The sequence below is a fragment of the Periplaneta americana genome, chromosome 3 (genome assembly GCF_040183065.1).
Source record: "Periplaneta americana isolate PAMFEO1 chromosome 3, P.americana_PAMFEO1_priV1, whole genome shotgun sequence".
Classification (NCBI taxonomy): domain Eukaryota; kingdom Metazoa; phylum Arthropoda; class Insecta; order Blattodea; family Blattidae; genus Periplaneta; species Periplaneta americana.
Genome location: NC_091119.1, coordinates 154,496,570 through 154,524,160, shown reverse-complemented (window position 1 = coordinate 154,524,160; position 27,591 = coordinate 154,496,570). Strand labels below are relative to the sequence as shown.

At 35.4% G+C, this 27,591-nt stretch overlaps 1 protein-coding gene and 1 non-coding gene across 5 annotated transcripts in view; one reads left to right on the top strand and one right to left on the bottom strand.

The window, feature by feature from the left end:
- Utx (Utx histone demethylase) overlaps window positions 1-27,591 on the top strand; it is a 235,512-nt gene that overhangs the window by 163,124 nt on the left and 44,797 nt on the right. For 3 of the 4 annotated variants that reach the window (XM_069821998.1, XM_069821997.1, XM_069821999.1), the window contains one exon: window positions 27,011-27,186. In XM_069821998.1, the coding sequence (XP_069678099.1) occupies window positions 27,011-27,186 (176 nt within the window). Of the gene's footprint in view, window positions 1-23,860; window positions 24,141-27,010; window positions 27,187-27,591 lie in introns of those variants that run through there. The other variant, XM_069822000.1, reaches the window with a different exon arrangement.
- TRNAS-GCU (transfer RNA serine (anticodon GCU)) lies at window positions 5,233-5,306 on the bottom strand. Its single transcript has one exon. It is a non-coding gene; the product is annotated as a tRNA-Ser (tRNA).

The window sequence follows — 27,591 nt, the reverse complement described above, 5'->3', positions numbered from 1 at the left end:
CGAGTGAACATTCCCAGCATAATGCTTTCTTGAACACTTTATCTCCACTTCGCTTATAAGGAGAGTTAGTAAATCAATTTTAATCTCGTACAGTAGTTTGCACTCATTATCATCACAGCACTAGCGTGTGACGTCACGCGTTCGGCCTTGACCTGGAATCGTGCCAGAAGTTTTTTATTCTGTACTGGTGTTTGGAATGTTATCATATCGTGCCGCTAGATGGCTGGGGTTGAGGGCGTTTGTTGCGTGACGTCATAAGAAAAGCGTATTAGTAACGGAAGTGCGTGTGTGTGGGTGAGTGGCTGGGTGAGTTCATAAACTTGGGTTAACAGTTACACAGTTGTGATGTCTTGCTTATATTGACAGCCGTGTTTTTGTCTTGACAGGAAGAGAGAACGTTTTTCGTTAACGGGATTAACATTTTCGCAAAGATGAATGGGATGTTACAGTTGCGATGAGAGATTTATAAGGAAGTGACTGTTGCTCATTGATGTAGCTTCGTAGAATATGAAAGAAAAAACTAAGAAACTCCATTCGTGGCAATAAATGACTTTTCCGAGGTTCGATTTTAAACCAGGCCCCACATGCTACCATCATGTTAACACGCCAATGGACTTTTCGTGGAATTTTATTAAAAATGGCATAATAGATCCATAAAAAGACGAAAGAAATACAAGAATATATAACGATAAATAATGTATTAACGAAGGTGTGGATGAAACGCTTCACGAAACTGTATGGCGAACACAGATAAGCTATAGTCTTGGCAGGAAGCATGAAGAATATATGATTAGGTCTATTAGACTTCGTATTTTTAGGCACTAAAAATTGCAGTTTTGGGTGCCTAAAATAAGCTCAAAATTTAATAAATTAGGCTCTATTTTAGTAAAACTAGGCATTTTAGGCACTTATAATCAAAGTTAAATTGAGACGTTTGAGATGGGCAGGGCATGTAGCACGTATGGGCGAATCCAGGAACGCATATAGAGTGTTAGTTGGGAGGCCAGAGGGGAAAATACCTTTGGGGAGGCCGAAACGTAGATGGGAAGATAATATTAAAATGGATTTGAGGGAGGTGGGATATGATGGTAGAGACTGGATTAATCTTGCTCAGGATAGGGACCAATGGCGGGCTTATGTGAGGGCGGCAATGAACCTCCGGGTTCCTTAAAAGCCAGTAAGTAAGTAAGTATGATCAAAGTTTCAAACCTATTAATTTCACTGAAATTATACACAAAACATTTCATTAAAAAGGTATATTTAAGAAATGGAAACAGTCAACTGCATATTATAGGTAAACACAGCTGTACAAATGTAATATATTGAAAAAAAAATTAAATAATTATTACATTTTTAAGTTACTGAAATTCTGTTACATTCTCATTCGTTTTCACATTTATCTGCACAGTTACATCATCAGAATTTTTTTCTAAATTCTCCACAGTTAATTTTTGCCTTTTGTCAGTGAGAATAATTTTGAAAGGAGAAAAACTTTTTTCTACTGAAACAGGTGAGAGGAAAAAAAAAATAATTAGCTGCAATAGAAACATCAATACCTACTGGAACATCTACATTTTTCCCAATATCACTCTTGATACTTTTTCCAAGAATGAAAATACTGCATTCATATTTAGTACTTTTTCCCCAGTCTCACCCAAAGCACAATATGTTCACCTGGGCGGCTGGGTATCCTTTACTATTGCTATTTGGCTACAAATAGATTGTTTTATTGTTCATTGCTTGCAGGTAGGAATGAAAAGTTTGATGTTATGTAGGCAATGTATTTTTTCACTGACGGGTTATACAGACACACTTTCACTGCTTTCACATACGCTGCAGTATCGGATTTAGATAATTCTTCAATTTGTGACCACTTCTGCCGTGTTTCTATCACAAACTGCAATTACTTGGTTCGAACAACCAAAATCTCAATGACTCGTAAATATCGAAATTTAAAAGCTTGAAGTGTAGTTTTCTTTAAAACGATTTCACCGCGGCATAGCTCAGTCAATGTATAAATATTATAATAGGCCTACTCATTAAAATATATTTCAGCTATTATTACATAGGCCTACCTGTTTGCTACATATCTCGCAGAATATTATTTTTAATCGAAAGTGAATTGTATAAATTCTGTTGGCCATTGCCGAATCAGCATACTTTTTGCACTTTTATCTTTCGGCATTAAACGGAAAACGTCCTACTACTTAAAACTTCTCAACACAAATAAGAAGGAAAGAAGAACAGCTAAGGGTCCCTTCAGACGAGGCCACTTTAGTGGCGCTGCTAACGCGCGTTAGTGGCACTGCTTAATATACTACATTTTTGTAGAGAATTTTTCAGTCTTCCAGTGAACATGGACTTTTGGTAACTTTGCTTAGACGGAGAAAGAATAGACGTAAAAATAGAAGAAGAGTCTGGGTTCATCAATTAGTTTTGGAAAGACTGAATCGAGGATTATTCCATACCTTGTTTGACGATAAAACGTATTAATTTAAAATTATGCAAATTAGGGACAATATGCCATAAAACATTTTTGTTTACTATTTAAGAATTCAAAATTAAATATAATAGGCAGCAAACATGAAAGCATTCATAGCACGTAATTCAACCAATAGGCTATACTATAATAGGTGTCTGTAGTGTAATGGTAAAGTCAAAGGCCGTGGTGTAATTGAACCCAGGTTCGAACCTGAGATCAGCTAATTTTTTTTATCTCTTTGTTAATTTATTTACATTATTTTAGATGCGTTATTTTATTTTAACTTGAAATAAAGAAGATTTTAGTACATAAATAATATATCCGTAATTCCCACTAGTCCAGGTATTTAGTTGTCTAGTCTATGGTTTTATTATTATTATTATCGTCATTCTATATTATTCTGTCGTAACCTAGCCTGTATACTGTCGTGCCGGTGTAGGTGTAAGGAATTGGTGGCCCAACAGTCGTCCGTTAGCAGCGCCACGAAGCGCTACTCATGCGCCACTAAAATAGTGGCCTGGCTGTGGCCCCGTCGGAAACCTAACATTTAATTCTATGTATCGCGGCAAGAAGCGCTACTTTTAGTGGGCGCCACCAGCGGCGAAGCCAACCACTCAGAGCGTCTGCAGTACGACTGATTTTGTAGTTGTAGCTGTGTCTTAAAACCTCCATTTAAATACATTATTCACGAGCGGCAGCGCGTTAGCAGCGCTTCTAAAAGTGGCCTCGTCTAAAGGGACTCTTAACAGACATTCAAACTAACCGTTATACATCATTGTTGTTGAAATTCTATTTGACGAAAGTATGAGGTTCCATCCATTGTTGCAATTCCTAGTAGTATTAATCCATGAAAAATTGACCTTTAATATTACTTATATAATATATGTTTAATAATTATAGCTACTTAGGTTTCCTGAAAAGAAAGTTAAATAAAAATTAAGCAGCTCGGGATTTGAAAATGTCATCAGTCAGGCAATGTAAATAATTTATATGGAGAAGTATGGCGGTGATTTACTCCACACCGAATATACACTTCTGATTCAAGAAATTTAACACAACTCGCATGTCCCTGAAGAATCTTAAGTTGTAAATCCTGTTAACAATCCTCAAGATTATTTATTTACTTATTTATTATGAAGTGTTTTACACAGTATTCCCAGTATTTTCACTAGACATTCATGCAGCAATTGGAAACAAAGTTCTTAATCACTTATCTGAAATCTTTTTGCATTATTCTGCAAATGGAGAATACCGCTGTCTTCTGCATCTAATAGTCTATATTTATATAACACCTTAAGTTCAATTATTAGAGAGGATGTGTTGCTTTTCTGGAGATAACAATAGAGAGGATGCCAATCTCTCTTAAATTTCAGTTTATTTTTTGCTCTCTCGGGTTTGTATATTTCACTTTCTTTTTCTGTCATAGTTTTCAATAAAATATACTGCTATGTAAATTAATTTAACAACGTATTTTTTATTTGTATTCAATTTTCCATAAAAATAATATACCTACATAAATTAAATATGGCAGCAGTAGTCAGTATTACAGTATATTCCTAACTGTTCCCTCTCCAAGAAGTACTTGCCCAGATCTTATGTATGAAATGGAGTAAGAAAAATTGTTTTACGAAGTTCAACCCGCGACCTTGCAGCTTGTAACTTTCACGATCAGCCAAACTGACGTGACCCCTGTGGTGAGCGAGTAGAGTGCAAGTGTTTTCTGCTTGCAACCAGAAAGAGAGATCGTTCACCTCTTCCCTGATAAAATATTGCGGATGCCTCAAAGAATGTAGTGAACAAGTGCCCATGTTGCAGTGTGTCATTTGTGTGTTCACTGCCGCGAGGAGGCCCGCAGCGCAAATGTTTCTTCAGTCGGCTGCGTACTGGAAGGTCGAAGTTCAGGAACGAGGAATTGTTCCTATTATGTTCATTGTGCTAGAACATCTCTGGTACTGTACACACCCAACTTTATGAAACGTACTGGCGGCTCTACCTACTGCAGAAGACTCATTTCTCATTTCCATAACTTTGTTTGCGAATAACATTGTGTTTTGATGTGTTGTGAGCGTACAATTCGACCTACATTAATAGAAAAAAATGAAAGGATTTGATGAAACGGAAATTACACTGACGCCATTCTACTTCAGTCGCTATGAAAATGCTTATGTAATATCCGATAAACTCAACAATGTGGTCACAAGCGAAGTCCGCGTATACATATAACCTTTTTGAAAGAGTTTATTATAATCCATGAGAAAGCTGGTTTTGCAATACAGTATATTGAAAAAAAAATCATATTATTCAGTTGTGTTTTGACATAGACGCGAAACAGACGTGGGAAATGCATGCGTGAATATAGAAAGTTAATACAAGGTTGATATTATATTTATGGGATAGGCTATTCTTATGTGCTTATATACAGGGTATCATTTAATAAAATTATCATGGCTCAAAAACAGTTCTTTACTTGTCCTGTTAATAGTAAATTTTGTTTTAATGCATTATTACCGTTCATTATAAACACTTAAATCTTAAGCAAATTGTATTTATTTGTTCTAATTCCATTACACTGATTCCTGTATAGACGTTATACCCAATCACAGGAATTTGCTCAAGTCCTCTGTCAATTTTTTTAAGTTGGAACTGTTGGCAAAAGTGGGCATAGGTAAATCATCTCAAGGTAAATGAAAGAGTAAATGCCTTATCCAAGTTAAACACAAAATTTCATGAATAATTTCAAGGAAAAATTCTTCCGGGACCGGGTATCGATCCCGGGACCCTTCGCTTAGCGCGCGAACGCTCTACCGACTGAGCTATCCCAGGAACTATACACGACACAGCCAGATTTGTATAACAAAATTTCATGTTCACTTGCTGCTCTTTAAGGGTCATCTTATTACTCCGACAGATTAATACTCTTGAAAAAAAACTTCAAAACATCTTCGCCAACAAGCTATCAGCTGCACTATCTGGATATATGCTGATAGTCACAACACATCAGTAGGCCTATTCTCTCTACTCTGTCGCAGGGCAATCTGTCACAAACGCCTGAGGGCATATACTATTCGCCACAAAGGTAGGGCAGAGAAGTTGCCGAAATGGCACGGCAGCGGCAGGCAAAGTTCGATTCACTTTTGACTCTAAGGCCCAATTGTATAAATCTCCCTGACTAAAGATCAACTTTGATCGAAGATCGAAAAGTGAACCGAGTTCAGACACTTCTTCTATTGTATAAAACTTTCCTGCGATCAAATTACCTTGGTTCAAATGAAATCTAAGTTCACGTGAAAAGGATTTGGCAACATCGCATAAACAGGTGAAAAACGTGATGCGCGGACAGGTTTGTTCAGTGTTGCCAATCTAGCGACTTCAACTCTTTTTCAACAACAATTTCTTTTAACTTTTATATTGCTTAAATAGGAATTTAGCGACCTTTTTAGCACCCCATACTGACAAAATTTAATCTTTCTTTGTCGATAATGAGAAATCTAGCGACTTTACAACTACTTTTTGACGACTTTCCGTAAACTCTGTTGGAGACACTGGTTTTTTGTGCAATGTAAATAATGGCGGACAATAAGAAGAAGGTTACTGTTCTCCGAGTTGTTATCATGTTATGGTGTTTGATACTGCTAAACATAATAAAGCTTTATAAAACGACAATTTTCGTTAGTAATACAGTTAATTGAAAATTTATGAATGTACCTATCATATCCGTTAATAATTAATGGTTGTTATAAACATAATATAATTATAGGTTATGTTATTTGATACTGCTGAACACGATAGAGCCTTATAAAATATAAGATTGTTTGTGTATTAAGGCAAGAAATTGAAAGAAATATATATAAATGTACCTATCATATCTATTAATATTAATAATAATGGATATTTTATTTGCACAATCTGTCACTCGTATATTTCAAACAGAAAAGAAATAACTGAACTTGGATCATCTAACTTAATCGGAGAAATTTCTTCAGTCAAAGTTGACTTTAGTTTGAGACAAATTAATCTCAGATTAGACTTTATACAACACAAAATTCCAAGTTCAGCTGAAACAAGGATCAATTTAACCTCTGATCTAAGATTAAATGGTTTATACAATCGGGCCTAAGTATTGTAGTAAGTATGTATTGTCTGTACGTAATGTAATAGATGAAACTAAATCGATTCACTACATAAACACCGGTTTTAACTTATTTTTATGTATTTCTAAGAAAATGCTTCATAAGTCAGTAAAGTATATAAAGTCAGAGTAACTAATGTGATTGCAAAACATTACCATAGCAAATAGATATTAGTAGGCTACATGTTGTCAGTTTTGAACTATGCAAAACGTTGCATTTTCTTTATCGGTCATTGAACAGATTTTCTCTCTCTCTCTCTCTCTCTCTCTCTCTCTCTTTCTGTCCTTCCTTATTTCTTTCTTTCTTTTTCTTTTTTTTCTTTATAATGCAGTAATATTTTCTTCGTTTAAAAATGTAATGACACGACTACTCCTTACTTTTATAAACATATCAACCAATAGGTCTAATTAAGTGTAAATTATTGCTGCCATTCTCAGTCGATTAAAATTAAAGCAATTCTGAGACGTGTGCCACTTACACCTCTACCATAACCTTATCTAAACTGGTACTTCCGGTTTGTCCCGGGCGTATATTGTGTTTATATACATACAACAAAAAGATTGAGGTATTTTCTTTAATTGGCAAGATAATGCATGATACGCTTACCGTAATAGAGAAGGAGAAGAATAAAGAACGAAAATGATGCTTAAATTATCTTGGAAGCTGTATAATTAAACGATTTTGTATTCTATTTGAACTTTAAAAGTTGCGCCAAATGTAACAGGAGACGAAGTACAGGTTGCTTCGATTCGCATCTGTGAATATGCTGTTTTTACTGAAAAAAATTGCCTAATTGGCTTGAAAGAGCACTGCCGTTCCCACGTACTTAAATCTGCGACAATTGTCTTACCATTCTACTGCTCAGAATTGTTGGTCGTGTTGAAGGCTTCGTTAAATTGAGCATTAAGTAAATAAAATACGTATTGTCAATTAACTTTTTTTTCATTTTACATTTTACACAGTAATTAGAAGCTCTACGAAATATCGTGCAAAAGGAATGGGAAGTTCCTATTGAAAATTTGCAACTTTGTTCGAAAATGTTTCGTAATTGACGTAGGTAAATGATCTTTATAAATAATAAGACTTATTTTAAATAACTAAATAAATTTTCATTTATTTGTAACGTATGTGAAATACGTAATTAACTTCCGTTAGAGTAATTGTCCTATTTCAGAAATATTCATTATTACTATTTATTATTATTATTATTATTATTATTATTATTATTATTATTATTATTATTATTATTATTATTATTACTACTACTATTGTTGTTGATTGATTGGGTATTTGTGCCCCTCCTGTCTTCAATTGTGTGAGGCTAATGAACCAATATTAGATATTGATTAGTAGAAGAGTTCTCTGATCGTGTTATCAGTTTGGCGATTTGAAGGTGGATATATTGATCAATGTCGTAGGGTAGAAAATTTTCGCCTACGTGCACTTTTGTTACCATATCGACCCATTGTGTTAATTTCAAAATTTAATTTTTGAAGTGGGCAAAAAATGGCAGGTAAATCTTGTATAGGGCTAACTTAATTCAACATGCCGCAAATGTAATAATAGGTCTTCCAAGCTTTCGCGTCTCATTTAAATAAAATGAAAGCCATGTTTCAATGCTCTAGAAATTCTGTTTCCCTCGGCCAGGTTTTGAACCTAAAAATCTCGAATCCATTGAGATAGTTATCCCTATTACACACCATGGAGACCTACAAGGTAGCGGGGTATTAAGATTCCGATCATTGCAGATAATCGGCATTAGTAACAGTAGGATTGTCAGTCCTACATGCTACGAACATGGAATTAATCGTACCTTGGCACTTGGCAGTATTTATTGCAGAAGTGATGTTCTCAAGTTGTTCTGACATAAATTAAGGTGCCGCGCCGGTAAAAATGAAGTTTATACACACATTATATTATATTTTTTTTTTTTTTTGTTTTACACTATGCTTCTTGATGACAAAGGCTTGGAGGTGGAAGGGATATAGAAGGTACACTCCAGGTCTTTTTGTAAGCAGTAGTGCTGAGTAGTCTTTTATTTTTCTTTTATATACTTCATCCACAGAAGAACGAAATAAATAAAATTCCTTAAACTACTTAATAAGGATTCCATGTACACATATTGTACAAGCTGTTAACAATGGACGGTACCGTATATGATCAATTCCTTTTCTTATCTTTGCCTCTCTAGAAATTAAAATTCTTGACCTGACTACAAGAAAAATTATATAAAAAAAACTGAGACTCCATCAGTCTTTTACTAGCCATTAAATATTGTATTTTAGCTTTGATTTAAATATAATTGAAAAGGAAATAATAACAAACTAGTTCAGGTTATCCAATAATAATTCGAATTAATCAGTTTCCTCTGTAGTAGGGCTATATATTTCGTTTGATTTTCATTATTTTCTCCATATTCTGTCGATTTATTTACCTCACATCTCATTTATATCATATTTTAATCCCACTTTTCTTTCGTCTTCAAGTTTTTCTCTTTTCAAACGAACCTTTTCTACAATGAAGTTCTTATGCGTATTGTGCACCAACGTCAGCACACATTCAGAATTAGAAGTATTTCCTGGTTCTCTTAATTGCTTTTATTTAATTTTATTTTTCTTTGTCTCCTATCCGCCGTGCGTGCTGCATGCCCAGTTTATGTATAAGGCATTGGCACCTGCACCAGGGGAAAGTGTGTTGACCCATTGTGATAGCGCCCCTCTTCTCCACAAAACATCGTGACTGAAAGGCTTCGTGGGTATTTCAGGAATTGAACCTCAGTTCAGGGCTTCTGAGAAAGCAGGGCTGTAATTTTATAAGTGCCAAATAAAGGAAATTCCGAAGTTTCCACGAAACTGAAAATAATTACACGACAGCAGCGAGTGGGAGAAGTGGCGATTCGCTCCTGCAGCTTTCCCAACAGACTTGTCGCGCGCTGATCTTCTTTAAGTCTGTTCCCAAATTTTCACCGATGCAAACAGAGCATGAAAATTTCGATAACTCGTTTCCGTGGGAAGTGCGGGTAGATATAGTCTGACCAGTGGAGCTACCGCAACATAGCCTCGTGTCGTCCATTTGTGCTTCAGGTATGTTCTGCAGACCATTGGTTGACTTTAAGTTTTATTTCATTTTGCACTCGTTTTGATTAACGTATTGTCATTTCTTCTTGATAAAGTATCCTAAATATTTATTATGCATATTTGGCCTGTGTGACGGACTGTTGTCAAGGATTCATGATATGAACCAAGACTTTAATTTGGTTGTATAATGTTCCTTCTCATCTTAATATTTAAATATCACGAATCTTTGTAAATTTAGATATTATCTTTGTTATGTTGAGTTTTAACGTTCCATAATTTTATATAGACGTACTGTATTATATACAAACTACGCGATTCCGTGTTGTATGTAACTAGCATAATATTCTGATCTTCGACGTGTTAATTTTAAAAAGACATATTGTTAGTTTGGAACTGTCGTTATTGCTATATTTTGGGGATGAATGAAGAAAACACCCTCACGAAATTTATCATATAAGCTTGAAATGAAAAAAAGAAGATAATTGTCAAACCTCTAGAAGTAATTAATTTGGGGACCGACACATATTCAGGTCTTGAAGATCTAAATTCATGAAAGAGTTATGGTGGTGATAGACAGTGTTTCAAGAAATTATTTAAGTTGGATATGGCTAATTGCTGCAGGTATAAAAAAACACAGACTTAAATTATGTTGTTGTAGATAGATTTTGTGCAGATGCAGGTCTTTGTCATTTTCACTGATTAACAAGCTTGGTTATGAGGAAATTTTACAATTTACGAAGAAAAACAGTGAAAAATAGCTTACTGATAGGAAAACGTTTTCATTGTATTAGAAAGGATTTAGAATCTCCTGTATTCCAGTGGTAAAATAAAATGAAAATCAATTTTAATAACTATATTTAGTGATAACATTTCTGTTATGGCCAAAAGTCTCGATTTTTATACATGAATGTACGAGTAAAGATAGGAATTGGGAATATAATTTTATTATATATTATTTCCTTGCGGACTTAGTCATTGAATTCCCGTAGGTGGTCTTGTGTATTGGAAGTCTTGGTTTGTTTTTTTAGTTTCTTTCGTTTTTTAATTTTTAATGTAAGTTAATATATTCGATCAAAATATAACATGTAAATTTAGAATTATAACTACTCAATTTTATTAATCGGTGATTGTATTGTTGCTTATTTAGAATACTTTTCTATATATTAATGTATAGACTATTTTTCCCAGTTTTATATATACTTTGCTCCTAAATATGACTGCCTTCTCTCACACCCTTCATCACTTAATTGTGGGAACGTGCAAGGGATAAACACTTAACTGAGTCGCCAATTCTTGAAGTCATTGTCATATTGTATTTCTGCCACTCGCCTAAGGGTTGAGGGGAGGATAGTGTTTTACCATTTCCAGAAGGAGAGACGTCATGCAATGAACTGATGTTCAAAAGAAAATGAAGATACAGTATTAAAAAAAATGATTTCCTTTTAACTTCAAAACTGAGAGCATTGCAGTAGGATTAGTTACCGAGTTAGAAGTGGATTCTTATCGGAATGTCTTAACTTTCTTGCCTAGTTTTAAATCGTAAGAAAATATTTTCGTATTTGCTGTTGAAAATAGCAGGCGATATGTTTCAGTTTGCTGTTTCTGGACTGTTTGGTTGTCATCTCTGAGATTCAGTTCATCCGTCGGAGTAACCTGGAACTTTCATCACATTCCATAATAACAGATTAAGGCATTTCCAAGGTCAGTTCCCAGAAGAATACATAGCTCTTTCTCTATTGTGAGAGAGAGAGATGATGAGATCATGGCCAGGTATACTAGAGCGCGTGTGGGAGAATATCTGTTGCACGTAGCGAAGAACGACATTGCTTCTCGAACATTGGAATTACCACCGTCTATTGTGAATATATATAATGTCAAATTATGGTTGTTATTAATACGAACAGAAACAATTTTAAAATCAAAAGGCTCACAGAAATTGAGGTAGGGTAGGAATCGCTATATTCAAGTTTGTTAGTGGGGTTTAAAAAGGGCGCATCAACTACTATGGCTATTTGCGCCCTTATCTAAAATCCTTCACCGTCGTATATACAAATATCGTATATGTACCTATCTTGCACTGTAGCTATTATGTTACTTTCTGCTTACGGATGGTGCTAAAATCTACTCATAATACCTCTTACATTTCAATTTTGGCTGCCTTACGCCACCCTGAGTATAGTGCATGACTTGAAAGGCCCGCTATTTTCATTTATTTAAAATCTCCACAAGAGTGATCACTGAACGGGCCAGAGAATCCAACAGACGACGGTGATGATTGTGATGGTGATGATGACATAAGTTTTAAAGGCTATCGAGTCTTTTTGATGCTAAATATGGTCAATTAAGATTCTTAACTAAACGTACTGTAATCAACCCAAGCGGGATTTGAACTACGTCTGAGCTTAGCCCCATATTGAATCACTACTGTCCGAGATACGCTAGCGTCGTGTCCATGCGGTTAGCATGACGTATTACCGCTTACGATAACATGAAGGGAACATCCCATCTCAGTGAAAGGGAACTGCACTTCCGTGCCGAAAAAATAACCCGGACTTGGTTACAGCGAAGGACTTCAGATCGAACGCAGTTTTGAATTATCTGTTCTAATGTAGACTATGTTAAGTTTGAAGTACTGTACTTGTTTTTTTTTTTTAAGTATTTCGGCCTATTAGCATAGAAATTGCCCTCACAATTTTAACTTTCTAGCACCTTTATATACCTAGGTCTATAATCTGCGTTCGCTAACAAGAAGTCGCCAACGGAAAACACGGTATTTCATTGAAAACAAATTGTAGGGTTTGAGCAGTAGTCTCTCAAACACACCTCAGCTATATAGTATGTGTAGAGGGCCAGCTATTAAAATTAGCTTTTTTTATACCCATCAGTTGCAGTTTATATGCCATGTATCTGAATAACCGAACGGAAAACGATGCAGAGCTAATCAGAACCTCTGTTAGAATCTCCGAATTCCACATATGTTACCTTAATTTGTTTTATGGTATTTATTATTTTTTACATTATTGTCGTATCAATTTTCCTTTTTTTTAATATAATTCCGCGTATTGTTAAAAACATGTCTCTCTCTTGGATCAACCTGTAATGAGTCTCAGTACAGAGAGACAGAAGTTTAATTAAACATACAATAGGTGTGCTAGGATAGTTCGATACAGAGACAATTCAGGTATGCTAGGTGTTTATGAAATTCAACATGCTGCTATTAAAATACTGAATAATAGAAAATAATGAAATAAAAAATAAAGTGGAATTAGGGTGATTAGAACAGTAGCTAATCTTCGCACATGTACTTGTCATTGTCCGTTCAGCTGTCCCGAGTTGAGGCAACTGATGGGTAGTCAAAAAACCAATCCGAAAACAATACATTATTATTATTATTATTATTATTATTATTATTATTATTATTATTATTATTATTATTATTATTATTATTATTATTATTATTATCATCATCATCATCATCAGTGGCGACAACTTTTTTAAAAATATTTGGTTATCTCAAACACTTGATCATGATTTTCCAAAAGAATCTTATAAATCCTCCCTTTAATGATATTATTTTTCATAATATTGATGTGACTACGGATAGTATAGGTCTATACAATATACTATAAAATGCAAAAATAACAAAATGGAGATCTAAGAACGATTTTGTAATGTAGGCCTATGTAGTTAGTATAAGGTCCAGGGGCTATGTTCCATTTACTTGTAGGTAACATTCTTTTGGATTTTATGCTAATACCAATTTGTTCCTTCATACTAGTAACTATATACAAACAAATCTCCGCATTATCTTGTGCGTAGGTGTTCTGTACAATTATCGATTTTTAGTAAGTAAATAGAACGTTACAATTATATAAACATTATAACTTGGGGACTTGAATTCTTTCTAACTATAAATTGAAAATACGAAAGTCGACTCACTATTACGTAGCACGGAGTGATGCAAATGTGTTTCTCCATATAAATTAGTCACAGACATCCTTTAAATTTAACTTTTCAATACTATCCTTATGTAGTACTAGGAGAGATGAATAAAGTGCACACCAACAATGCATCCTTACTTATTGAAATTTTACTTACTCTAATTTATTGATTTCAATAAGCAACCATCACATATCATGTTCTTGTTTAGTCAACTGTCCGAAGACAGGTTTGTAGACTACCTCATAAATGACACCAATAAGACCACTCATGAGCTAACTAAGTCAGGAAAGAATAGAAAAGGAAATGATGATGATGATGATAATAATAATAATAATAATAATAATAATAATAATAATAATAATAATAATATCCCAGGTGGTGACAGGACTTTTTCTCGTTGCCAAACTTTCAGAACGGCGCCGAGGTTCACTCAGCCTCCTATAAAATTGAGTACCGGGTCTTTCCCGGGGGTAAAAGACAGTTAGAGCGTGGTGCCGACCATACCACCTCATTCTAGTGCCGAGGTCATGGAAAGCATGGGGCTCTACCTCCATGCCCCCCAAGTGCCTTCATGGCATGTTACGGGGATACCTTTACCTTTACCTATAATAATAATAATAATAATAATAATAATAATAATAATAATAATAATAATAATAATAATAATAAATTATTGAATGGGCCTATATAAGTTGGCGTCACTGATTATTATGATCACAATAATTACACAATAAATTTAAGAACATCTAATGTCCGTAATTACAGCTTCACGATCTGAAGCGTTGTCTTAGACTAGCACTGCGGAATGGTCATTGATTCGAGTCCTCGTGAGGGAAGAAATTCTCATGAAATTTTCATCCAATGTATGGGATCTTTGGCATGAATTTTGAACGTAGCGAAATTCGGTTCGAAAGCTAGCGTAACGGCTGCGGGCATCATCGTACTTAACCACATGTTACACCGTATTGGTCGGAAATCGTTACCCATGCTGAGGCATGTGGACGTGAAGCCAACAGTCGGACAGTTGGCCTTGTCCCGCCGCGGAAAAAAGAAAGATATTGTAATGCGAAATCTGGTACTAATGAGTGATCAAAGTTATACCAAATTGAGTCATGTTTCTTTGTTTCTCATGAGAACATGAAAGTCGAACCACTTGTGTACTGCATTACCGGCATGTCTCCTGAAATTTGACTGACCCGTTACTGTGTCTATATATTGTACCGAGCCGAGTCGAGACATGCAATTGCGTTACACGCCATGTTTCATGCGGTGCCATAGGCTTCCTGGAATGTTTCTGAATAATTTCCGTTTTCCTTGGATCGAATTGCACGACTAGATGGTTTCAAGTTGGGGATCGTTTCGTCGAAAAGCGAGCGAGGTTAACGCACTCCGGCTCTTCGATCCGGCAACACGGGGCGTTGTTCTCAGTTGATATTAGTGCGTGAGGACTATTGTGGAGGGATGACGGAGGTTTGTACCCCTTCACAGTTCACCTAGAATTATATACAAGTTACCTACATGTTCTAGAACTACTTTACCACGATCGAGGAAAGGAGTTTGTGCTACATATAAAGCCCCTCTTTATAGTAGTAGCAGCAGCGAAATAATAATATTATCATGTCAAATTAAGTATCGGATCTTTCCTGGGAGTAAAAGATGGTCGGAGTGTTGTATCGATCACACTTCATTCTAGAACCGAGGTCGTGGAAGCATGGAGTACTACCTCCACACACCCTATGCCCCTTCATGGCGTGCAAAAGGAACACCTTTAAGGTTATTATTATAAGGTTATTATTATTATTATTATTATTATTATTATTATTATTATTATTATTATTATTATTATTATTATTTAGATCTGTTGAAGAGTATTCTTTTTACCGAAATGTTCATCAGACGTACCTAATGTGAAAAATGACAACCAACAGAATTACAATTGAATCGGTCGGAGCTAAAAGGAATTAAGTCACTTTTGACAACTTTTCAGGAGAAGCAAAAACATTCCACTAATAACACAAGTATTATATTTTTATGTTATAGAAGACAAAAGAATATTTAAAAGTCTTAGTTCCCTCTTCCACCGTTCGATGCGCATGACATCAGTTGTTCAAATTGTTGCATAACCCAAAACTTCATATTTTGACTTAATTCCTTTTAGCTCCGACCGATTCAATTATTTTTATTCGTACTTATTACCAGAATAAATTTACATCCATCACAGACATATTTTCACACAACGATTATATTGTTTTTATATAGGTTAATTTCAGGATAATAGTAAATATTTTAGAAGGGGGGTAGTATGTAGGCCTACTGTTCTGAGTTGAGAAGTTCATATAAATATGTGTCCAATTTTCAATGGGTATGGGGATAACTATTTGAATGTTACGCATAACAAGCGTTACAAGGGGCAACAAGGAAAGACAAGTGACTTAATGGTTACATTTATTGCATATTTACAACATCAACATCAACATTTTCAACAGTTCAGTGCACTTTTTCGCTCTCTTGACAGCCGTAAGTGAATCTCGCTCTTGTGATGTCTTCTTTTTTTTAATGAGCGAGCGACCATTTCATCCATTCAGTTTATTTTGTTTTTGTATACTTCGTCTTTCATCCACCTCCACAAACATCGACAGGAGTAAGATGTGAGGACCTTGGTGGCCAATGCATGTGATCACCGCGGCCCATCCATCGTTTGGGAAATGTGAGATACCGATGCCACCTGTCGGTTAAAATGTACAGGGGCTCCGTCATGTTGGAAGAACAGCTGTTTCTGTACACCTATTATAAACAGTGCTGCCCTGAGGATAGTGACATGTACTATTTATTCCTTTGTACGCTGTCAATAGTACGTAGTCATTTGTCGTTTCTTCATACCATTTGTGAGACTTGTTATGCGTGACATTCAAACAGCTGTATCTCCAAACCCTTTGCACCAATTGAGGATTGGACACATTTATATGGAATTTATTACGCAGTACATTCTGCCATCCCCCAAAATTATTTACTATTCCTCCTGAATTACTCTGTAAATTGACAACAATAATAACTTCAAGGACTGAACACTTCGGCTCATGCACGCCTTACTCTTATCGTAAACCAGCATTATAACAATCCTCATTATGTTGTAACAATAGCGCAAGGCCACTGCTTCAAATAATACAGAATAAACATATCTAAGAAACAAGCTTATTATAATATTATGTGACAATATAATATTAGCTACTATTAACAGTATTATTATGTGGCTGAAACATTAGCGTTTCTAGCTAGAAGTCCAACAGACCCGGATTCTCGGCAGTAAAATGATTTATCTTTCCATAGGACATGAGTTCGTCTCTTAAGTCGTGTTTTTATGTTGTATTACCTTAAATGCTGACCTTGCGCTATTCTGGCCACATGACCAAGATTGCTAATGCTGGTTTACGATAAGAAAGAGGATCGCACGTGCAAAGTGTTCAGTCCTTGAAGAAGTTACGTTATTGCCTTCCTACATTGTTAAAATAGTCTATATAAAATGTTGAGGCCGTTGTGAACAGTTTGCGATGTGAAGTACTTTTGGTGTAAGCAAGAATAAACATATTGAATTTTGAAGGTTCTGTAGTTGGTTGTCATCAACACAGCACTTCTGAATAAAAACATTTCGTTATGAAGAATATTCTTTATAAGGAAACTTTCACATCAGATCTGAACTCCATTTAAAGGTTTGTACAGGATAAATACTACAAAGAACAAGTTATTTGGAAAATGTAGCTACAAATAAGAAAACGTAAGACAAAAAATATACCTTAAATATAGCGTAAATAGCGTCACTTTTCTATTTGTTCACGTAGGAAAGCTAAGATGCATAGGAAAATTGACAATTTAGAGGTCACATTTTAATTAGGTCTGTGTCTACTACTGTGTTGAACAGTGTGCGTCGAAGATTTGATTTGCAAGTGTAGTTCATGTCTCTGAGAAACGTTTTTAGGAACATGTGCTTCAGAAACCCCACAAAAGGGGTTAAGGTTTTAAGCTACTCGTATTTTGGAAGTTGTATTATATTTCATACTGACAGGCTAATAATATTTTCTACTCAAGCTTTTCTTTACAGTATCTTTTCGTGTATGACTTTTCAAGCGAGATTTCGACCTGATGATTTTGGAAGATTCCCTTATTAGAACTGAAACCTAGAAAATTCATTGAGAGCCAGATCTTATTACTTAAAAATCGAAGACGACGATGATGACGATCGCCGCCGTCTTTTTGTCAACATTATCATCATCATTACAGTCTAACTTAGATTTAAAGCAGAATAGTGCATTCGAAGAAAATTCAACATCGACATGGAGCATGGCAGACTAACCATTAGTCTATTAATTTTCCGTGTGCCTCAGACACTTTCGTTTCGAAACTGTTAATGCTTGCATTATAATATATGGAAGAGTTCAAGTTTGATTGTGCCAATTACGTTAAAATCGACTACTCACTTGGCCTTTAATGTGGCATTACTTTATGGTAATGTGAAATTGATAGGAGTAAATTGCAGACACAACCGGTATTGTAGAAATTCGGAGCGCGGAGTGGTTTTGAAAGCTCTTGACAAGTGACTGTCGGGGCTTGATGGTGGGAATGTGGCACTGGAATGCCGTCCCGCCCGCTTTATTAGTTTGTTGGCTTGATTTCGGAAGTCGTTGACCAGTCCACAGTCATCGTGTCTGGCTCGCTTGCGGCGCCCCTGTTGGCAGTAATGTGAATCAGGCGTGAGGAAGGTCATGTCATTCTTATTATCCTTCATAGAACTGGTTGCTGTGGCGATTATGATAATTGGGCTGAATGCAGGAACGCGGTACATAGTGAATCCGGACAAGTTGGTTTCTCAAACTGATCCTTACCGGGATTTTTAATGAAAAATGTATGAATTAAAGTGCGGTAATATACAGTATATTTAATAAATACATTGATAATGAACATATCATGAAAGTCTTAATGATCATGATGGTTGTGGATCCGTCGCCGGAATTTCCTCTGTGACCAAATTGTTCACATTGCCCGGAAATGAAGCTGCGTAACAAGCACAGTGTAACAGGTAGTTGTACAAAATTTGCGTGCAGTTGACTGCGGTTTTTAAAGACCTTGTTCGAAAACAAACACATTTAGGGCTAACGCCGCCGCCGCCGCCATCGTCGTCATCACCACCACCGCGTCACGAATTATGCTTGGGTGGGTCTCGAGTGGCCTTTTCAATGTTAGACATTATTTTTCTGCCCCTTTAAAAAATTTATCGAATCCAGTACTGTTTTTGTCTTTCTCGATTTTATTAGTTGAGCCGATTCTACTTCCTTCCTATACAATTTTCTTATTTCCTTTCTAGCACAAAAGTATGTGAGAGAGAGCTTAGACTATTTATTAAATAGAAGAAAGAAGTGGGTGGAGATAGTGGAAGTAATAATGGTGGTGATTGTGGTAGTAATAATGGTTGTGGGTAGTAATGCTGGTAGTAGTACCCTGTAGTATTAAAACGTAAGAAGAAGTTAAACAGGAGACAAAGAAGGACGGTGAAGAATGCGAAAAGAAAAGTACGAAAAATGGCATCGTTCAGCTTATTAATAGATGTTTTCATCAGTTTATTTTATCATCGCTGATTCAAGTTCGGAGTACTAGAAGACCTTTTCTTATTTTAGAGTAAGGCACATTTTTATGTAGGATTGAGTTGTCTCATTCGTCACAAGGAAATATTTCAGAGTACAGACCCAGAAACAAAATTTGGGTCATCTGATTTTTCCAAGTGCCAGTGCTTGCTGAGCATGCGCAGTAAGTTATAACTGGAACTTTAAAATTGACCCAAATTTTGTTTTTGGATCTGTCCAAAGATCTGACACAACCCCAACCAGAGAATTTTAAGATATCTTTTGGATTGTATTTCTATAACGGCTCTGAACCTGAACCCATCCATCCCCCAGTAAAATAATTCCTAAACTATTATTTTCGTAGAATGCCACTTTCATACTTCTAGTAACACGGAAGTTGCACTTTAATTTTTCCTAATGCTTCAATAAAGACAGGATGAACTTTTTTTTTTTACTCTTATAGAAGTGACATACAGTGAGTTTTCATCATGACGAGAAAAAAAGACAACTTTTGCTAATAGCTTTGACCCTGCACACAAAACATTACTGGTAACCATCTCCAGCATTAGTGTGCTGATGGTACGTGTCCAAGACGATGACTGGAGGCTGTGCTTCACACAGTAGGTGTTCATGTAGTACAGATTGCAACACGTGACCCGAGTGGATAATATGTGTGCCCTCGTTACCGATAGTGAAAAGATCCAGACGTCTAGTGAATGAGATGTTGGAGGATTTACGATGTCTGGTTCCGGGGAAAAGTTCTGTAATGCATGAATAATATTAGAATACTTAGAGCAAGCCAACTTTGGCGTACACAGTCTAAAGTATCGTTTTAGTACGAACATTCCAGAACTATAGCCAGTTATTATGTAAGAAATTTAGACTTTTAGAATGATCACAATTTGATCACATTTTGCAGTAAAGAACCAATCCACATGATACATAGTCTACACTGAGAAAATTGCACTTTAAAGTTAAACGTAAGTAATACATTCACAAGTAAATATAATTACATGCTTATTGCTTAACCAAAAGCATATTATAGCACGTATCTTTTATATAAATAGGGATACGATTATAGTTTTAGGCCTAACGCATCCTAAGCCTTAGACATGTGATAAGCCTAACTGTTCTATCGGCACATTTTTCGTTGGATTGAAAACTTCTCGTTTACAAATCAGCACTTGAATCTGTGTTATGCATATATTAAAGTTTTAATGCTTGATTCTACTAGTTAAGGGGTAAGGTACAGCTTAAGACTGAACAAAATCGAATTTTCGAAGTATTTGGTATTTGATGCACAAGTTATTTTACTGAAAAAATATGTCAATATCTGCAATAGTTTTTGAATTATGATTTAAAAGGCAGAATGCTGTAACCTCAGTCTCTCCTGACAGTAGATAGCGCCAGGTCACTCTAACATTTTTTTCGGAAGCAACATTTCTCATACCAGCTGACGAGAAAGAGTCTGGAGATTAAATTTCTCATACCAGTAACCATTGCTTATTTGTAAACACAAGAACGTTTTCTTTTACTTGGTTATTTAACGACGCTGTATCAACTACGAGGTTATTTAGCGTCGATGGAATTGGTGATAGTGATATGATATTTGGTGAGATGAGGCCGAGGATTCGCCATAGATTATCTGACATTTGCCTTACGGTTGGGGAAAACCTCGGAGAAAACCCAACCAGGTAATCAGCCCAAGCGGGAATCGAACCCGCGCTCGTGCGCAACTTCGGATCAGCAGGCAAGCGCCTTAACCGACCGAGCTACACCGGTGGCTCACAAGAACGTGATTTTTAGTATCAAGAAATTATAGCCTACATAAAAAATGCTTGACGCTCATTTCCCGTAAATTACATTTTCAAGAACCGTTTCCCTGATAACTCAAAAACTATCTGACATTCTGTGATGAAATTTTTGTGTGTATTTATGTAGGGTATGTTATATCTATTAAATGATGCCAAAATCATTTATCTTGGATAGATTTTCTAATAAAAAATAAAATCATTTAAAAATGATAAAATGAGTATATTGCTTTAATACAAAATAAAAAAAAACATTATTTATTGAATAATGTAGTTGAAAGAGCATGATATTGCAAACATGAGTTTCAACAATAAAATAAAAGAAAGAGAATATGAAAAAGTTGAAACGTGTCTGAATTATGAGGGAAACGCTTCATCACTGCACAGTGAGCTGCCACCATTTCGGATTTTGAAAAAATATATATAAATACAGAAGGATAGTGTTTACACCTACTAATTTTCATTATTGTACAAGTTACAGTAATTGAGGGAAAAAAATATTGATTATTTCCTAACTTTTACTGTCTTCAGCTGTACCTAACCCCTTAAACTGTATCATCAGTAAATAAAAATAGATTTTAGGTTACTGGATATAGATATCCAATAAAATTATATGTCCAATAAAATTGTGTTGTATTCTTCAGTTTGTATATCTATGTTTGTATTTTATAATGATGTAGAGACTTGTTTACGAGATACTTACGTAACAGTTTTCAGTTTAATGTCTCTATTCTTGTGTCATGTCAAGAGTCACGGCAGCACAATGTCGGGAAAACTAGGCAATTCCCAAAATTTTCTTACTGAGGGCAGCGTCTTTTCTTTACTTCAGTAGGTTTTAGACGCCACAACTGTTTTCTGGTTGTTTGAATTACTGTGCTGTTAATGTTATTAAAATGTATTTTCGACTAGGGACATCCGATTTTAGTGAATAATTTCTTCGCGAATTTCTGCTAATTGAGCGAGTAAAATATAAGGAAAAGATTGAAACACGCACGTTTTTCAGAATGCCATCAGAGTCCCCCAGAATAATACTAAATTGCAAATCCGGGGGACATCGAGATGTTCGGGAATCTGCGTTCGGATTGGAAGATGTTGAATTCTCTTGAAATTGGGAATAAACCATCAGGTCTTAATCCGTGAAATGGGCGTTGATGAAGTTATATACTTAAGACTTTTGTTAAAATTTACAAGTTAGCCTTCAGATTAACAAGTGCCGAATTGTAAGATACTGTAGATAGGTTTAAGTTGCTCGTGGTGGATAACAATTCATAATGTCCTCGAATGAGTATTCTTATCATCGTAAATAGTTTAGCCTAAGTAAATTCGTGCTATTTTTAAATATGATTATATTATCGACAATATATTTGCAATAACTGATAAGATACCAAAGGAATTCTTACGTACGGAACACCTGTACCCAGAATATTTGGCTGTGATAACAAATCCATAAACGAGTGTGTCGCCCATTTGGGACAACAAATCCTTCACTGTCAATTAACAACGTTTAATTCAACATCAGAGTCCCGAGATATGTTAATTGAGAGTGGGGATTATTTGGTCGCAAGAGGAGGGTGTGTAGTCAGAACAGGAAAAACAAATACAATTTAATTACACGGAAGCGCGTTATTAATTGATCCCTTTGAATATGAACCGAAATTAAACTCCTCTCAGAGGCCTTTCCTTCCTGTATCGAATGCTTATGTGAGACCTTTTTCGAATTATATTGGTTACGTGTTGGGGCCTCTGTCACATTACATCAACACGACCCCAGACTTGTCTTTGGAGAACACATTACATTAACAACAAAAAATAACCATGATACCGATCACCTGTTAACTCGCTGATGGCGTAGCTTCTGAAATAAATATTTAGTTTTTTTTTTCATACAAATTAACCATAAAAAATAGGAAAGTTCTCATTTTAAAATGGTTAGTCCAACGTAAGGATTTTAGTAGGATGCACCTGTTAGTAGTGACAGTTACGTGCAACATTTTGAGCAAGGGATCAAATTTGTCTTGCGCATCCAATGAATTTTAAATACTCCTATTGAAATCAATAAATTGAATAAGAATTCATAACTTGTCTTCACAGTAATTCTTCACCTTATTATTTTGTTAATATATTATAACGTTTGATTAGATTTCAGCGACAGTTACAAGAGTGTCTTCATCACCAGTTGAGTTTTACATTCCATTAAAATGATAATTATGTTTGATAAGTTTTTCGTTCCTACTGTAGCTACACATTGTTCGAACCCTCGCTACAATATTCCCTGCTCAGCGTCAAAGCGCAGAGTGAAAAGAATGTTTTGTTTATTTATTTAGAAATACTTAAGATAAGAGCGGCTATTCGCAATGGTAGCAATTAAATTTTTTTCGGTGAATGAATTATTCGCAGAAACTAATGTATAGCGGCTTTTGTACATCATGGTTTCCTGAGGACCAAAGAGTCTTTTGATGAACTGAGGAAGAATAATCATGCACATTAGCAAAATGTTTGTTTGGGATGTTGCTCTTTAATAACAGACGACTGACTAATGTTTCGAATGATTATTCCAACATGACAAATTCATAACCTGTTCTGTATGTTTGCGATGCGCTGTATTGCTTATAGGAGGCGGGAAATTCCCGTTGCGGCCGGAAGTAGTTTTACGCTTCTTTTCTTTTTTGTTTTGTTTCTTTACGCTCTTTGCCTCTCGGAAATCACGGCAACTTCCGCGTGGTGCAGTTTCTTGTAACTCATTCATACTCACTACTTACTACTCTGTGAGTCATTCATTCATTCATTCCTCGGCTGACTGGCCAGTGATACAGTCGTGTTCTCGCGGTTGCTGTGTTCCGAGATTTTTTTCCTTCAAATATAGTTTAGCGATTGTTATCAGTACAATTTTTGTTAAATCTTGTCATTCTGGTGTTGTGCGTGACGTGTGTGTGTACGCGTGTGTATTAAGCATACATTTGTGCGGAGGTAACTGTTGTCATCAAATTTATTGAAACAATTGAGGAAACTACATTCATCTCAAGTACGCGATAATCATGTGACCAATCCAGTGAAAGAAGAAAGCCGTAACGGGACATCTTTAGAAGGTAATTTATTAACTGCAACTGTCACCTTCCCTTTCGCCTCAATTTCCGAATCGCGAACTCCTGTTCTTGCGTTGGTACAAATCTACACATTTTCACGTGCACCGGTATCTCGTGTCCCGACTGAATTTTCTCATGTGGTGGGGGAAGGGGGCGGAGACATGTCTGCTCATGTCAGTGCCCCCGTTTTAATACTGTGTAGAAATTAAATACAAAATATTATGGCCTTTACGTTTTTATTACGTGTTTCAGCTTAGACTAGTGACGTCGACGAACGGGGATTGGATGTCTCTTGCACGTGACTCATCTTCCTCCTGCGCAAGTTCACGTCAGCCTCACGTTCCGGGAAATCACTGATTGAGAATGTTTCTTTCGTTTTGTTTTAGACTTCTCTCTGTATTCAGTTTAACCGGGTGCTCGTCCGGAATTCGAATCCCGTCAGATATGTACAATGCTCTTTCGCGTTTGAGTCTGAAGAGCAGTGTGAACTATTAGCATTCTTCTGGAGCTCCATTGTTGCTTTTCAGTGAGGGGAAGGGACGGTTATAGTCACACAGTGTTGTAATGTTAGGTAGGCAATTCCACTGAATTACACTTGGTCATTAAGATGACTGTACATAATTTTTGTTTTAGTGAGTCATTTATGAGAAAGATTTATAATTTATTGCACATACATGTGGAATTACAGATGAAAATATTACTAATATTGTTGAATCTGTTTATAAAATTCCTCTCTTTACTGTTAATCAGGGAAACAAGAAAATTTTATTTGTGTTATCTGTGATGAATTTTAACAAGCGACTTGGTTCAGTGAAAGCTTCTCACCGTGGGGACTGAAATTTTATCACCTTTAGATTGTTACTTTATTGTTTCAAGAGGACTTCAATTTTTTTCTGAGAATCCTGTAGAATTGTTATACATCAGTGCAGAATGCTGAATGGCATTTGTAGAGTAAAAGCGCTAAGACTTGGTTAATAATAACGTACAATCTAATTAATGTTATTTTTCGGTACACAGTATATTGAAAATTCCTTGCTAGTTCCGCAAAGTCTGAACACTGAAAAAGAAGGTGACTATATTTCGTCATTATTCGTAATAATCATTTTCCGTTTTATCCTTCTTCCTAGCTTATTTCTCTTTCTTTCTTTCCCGTCATTTTTCATTTCATTCTTCCTCTAATTCCACACCTAATTTTCTTCTTCTTTTTTTATCCTTTCTCTTGCTGCTCAAGCATTGGATCTTTTGGACCGATTCATCATCATAGTTATCTTGCACAAATGCTAAACATTTTCAATTACCGGGATTTCTTCAGCTGTGTTTTGTGTTCACTGAGTAGGTCGAACTATGTAAAGGCCATATTATTGACATATGAAAGCGAAATGGAAATTTGTTTCGTGCCGGGAAATTATTTTCCGACAATCTACCTTTTGTGTTACTCTGAGAAAATCACAAGGCGGAAACTGTAAGACTTTGGGGCATTTTTCTTAAGGATAATTGTTACAGTCATGTGAAATACAGTGTACTAAATAACAGAATATCTTGTTATTGTTGGGGATTCCTTCATCCAACACGATGTTATTAACTTTAAAAAAGTTTCAGATTGAAATATCATAAGTAGGATTATACTTTATTACCTACATACATCTTTTAAAATTAAAATATACGGTAGTTAAAATGTTGGAGCGAAACAAATTTGTAGATGTCCAATAGTAGTAATTATAATTAATCTTGGGTTTTAGTGGATTTTCGGTTGAACAAGGCTTCAGGATTTAAGCTTACACGTACATGTCTGCTCCAGTGAGTACTTCCTGATATTTTGTTTTAAAATCTGTGTAATTTCACTGCTCGTTGTGACCCAGCCCTAATACGTTTTCTCTTCAAATCATCCTTCCTTTCATATTTATACACATTACAGATTAGAATGTGCGTAGACAGTATACTTGTATTAGCTTGACATTAAAACATATGACATAAATTCTATTTAATCAATTTCCGATACATAAATAGAACTTTGAACTTTATACTCATGATGTTATCTTTCCTCTTTAGCTTTCTCTCTTTATTACTGTAAGTTACTTATTTTATTCGTTGTTTATTATTCATTTCACTACGGTGTTCCGGAATTTGTAGTTGTCAATACTTCTCTGCTACATTGATTTTTTTGTTTGCATTATTGTAGCAGGTAATCTTCTGTCAATCATAATAAATTATTAATAACTTTCTTTCGTCATCTCAATACTTACAGAAAGGTTCAACAATTAAACATGTATTGCAGTAGTCCTATGCAGTAGTTAAGGGATACCCGAAGGAAATTAATTTTGTAGAAACAAAAGATCCTTGGTGGCCGATTCATTGTACACGTCGCTGTGATCGGAATATTTCTTGTATGCGCTATTATTCTGAGGAGTACGTAATACTGTTGATGCTGAAAGTTCTATATTGTAGTGGAAAATATATATACTTATATATACACTGTAGAATGGTTGGTAAAATTACTGTTACATTCATTTTGAGATAATGAAGCACTGTAGCTAATAGACTTGAGGCGCGTTCCGTGTTTCATGAACGCCCAAGAATTATTTTACTTTACAATCTTTCGAGTTATTGCGTTGTCTGAGAGTTACTTGTTAACTAATTACGTAATTATTATTATTATTATTATTATTATTATTATTATTATTATTATTATTATTATTATTTATTTCAAATTCGAAAACAGAAAGTTAAAAAAGACAATACTTGTAACTCCAGGACCGTACTTCGTTTCGAAATTCGATATAGAGATTTGATACATTTTGTGGAAGATTTAGTAGCAAATTGACTATCATGTGGTGTTGCATAATTACTAATAATAGGCATCTCTATTGTTTCAGGGCAATAAAAGCATTTCAGCAAGTGCTTTATGTTGATCCTGGGTTCTCCCGTGCCAATGAAGTCCATCTGCGTCTTGGGTTGATGTTCAAAGTGAACAATGATTGGGAATCAGCATTGAAACACTTGCAACTGTCCCTTATTGACGCAAGCCCGAGCACATTCTCCAAGTTAGAAAGTAAGTGCTATTCACTAATTTGAGACCTTGTAAGTGGGATATTTTAATCACTTTACAAGAAATTTTAATATACTCTGCAATCCGCCAAATGTGCATGAAGTCCTCCTGTGACAGAAACGGTTTATTCGGTTGTAAAATTATTTCGTTATATTTATGCAAATTCCACTTTATAGAAAGAATATAAATGGTACGAATATAAACACTACTCAATACGAATTACAAGCAAATGAAATTAATGAGGTTGCGTCTCAATAAGAACCTAAAATATTTTTATAATTTGAGTAGACTATCTTTAATTAATTAAAGACGAGAAAATAAAAATATCGGAATTAGCCTTCACTTCTAGAGCTAGAACTAGATATCCGGTCACAGAACAGTACCTGCACATATTTGACCTAACATCTC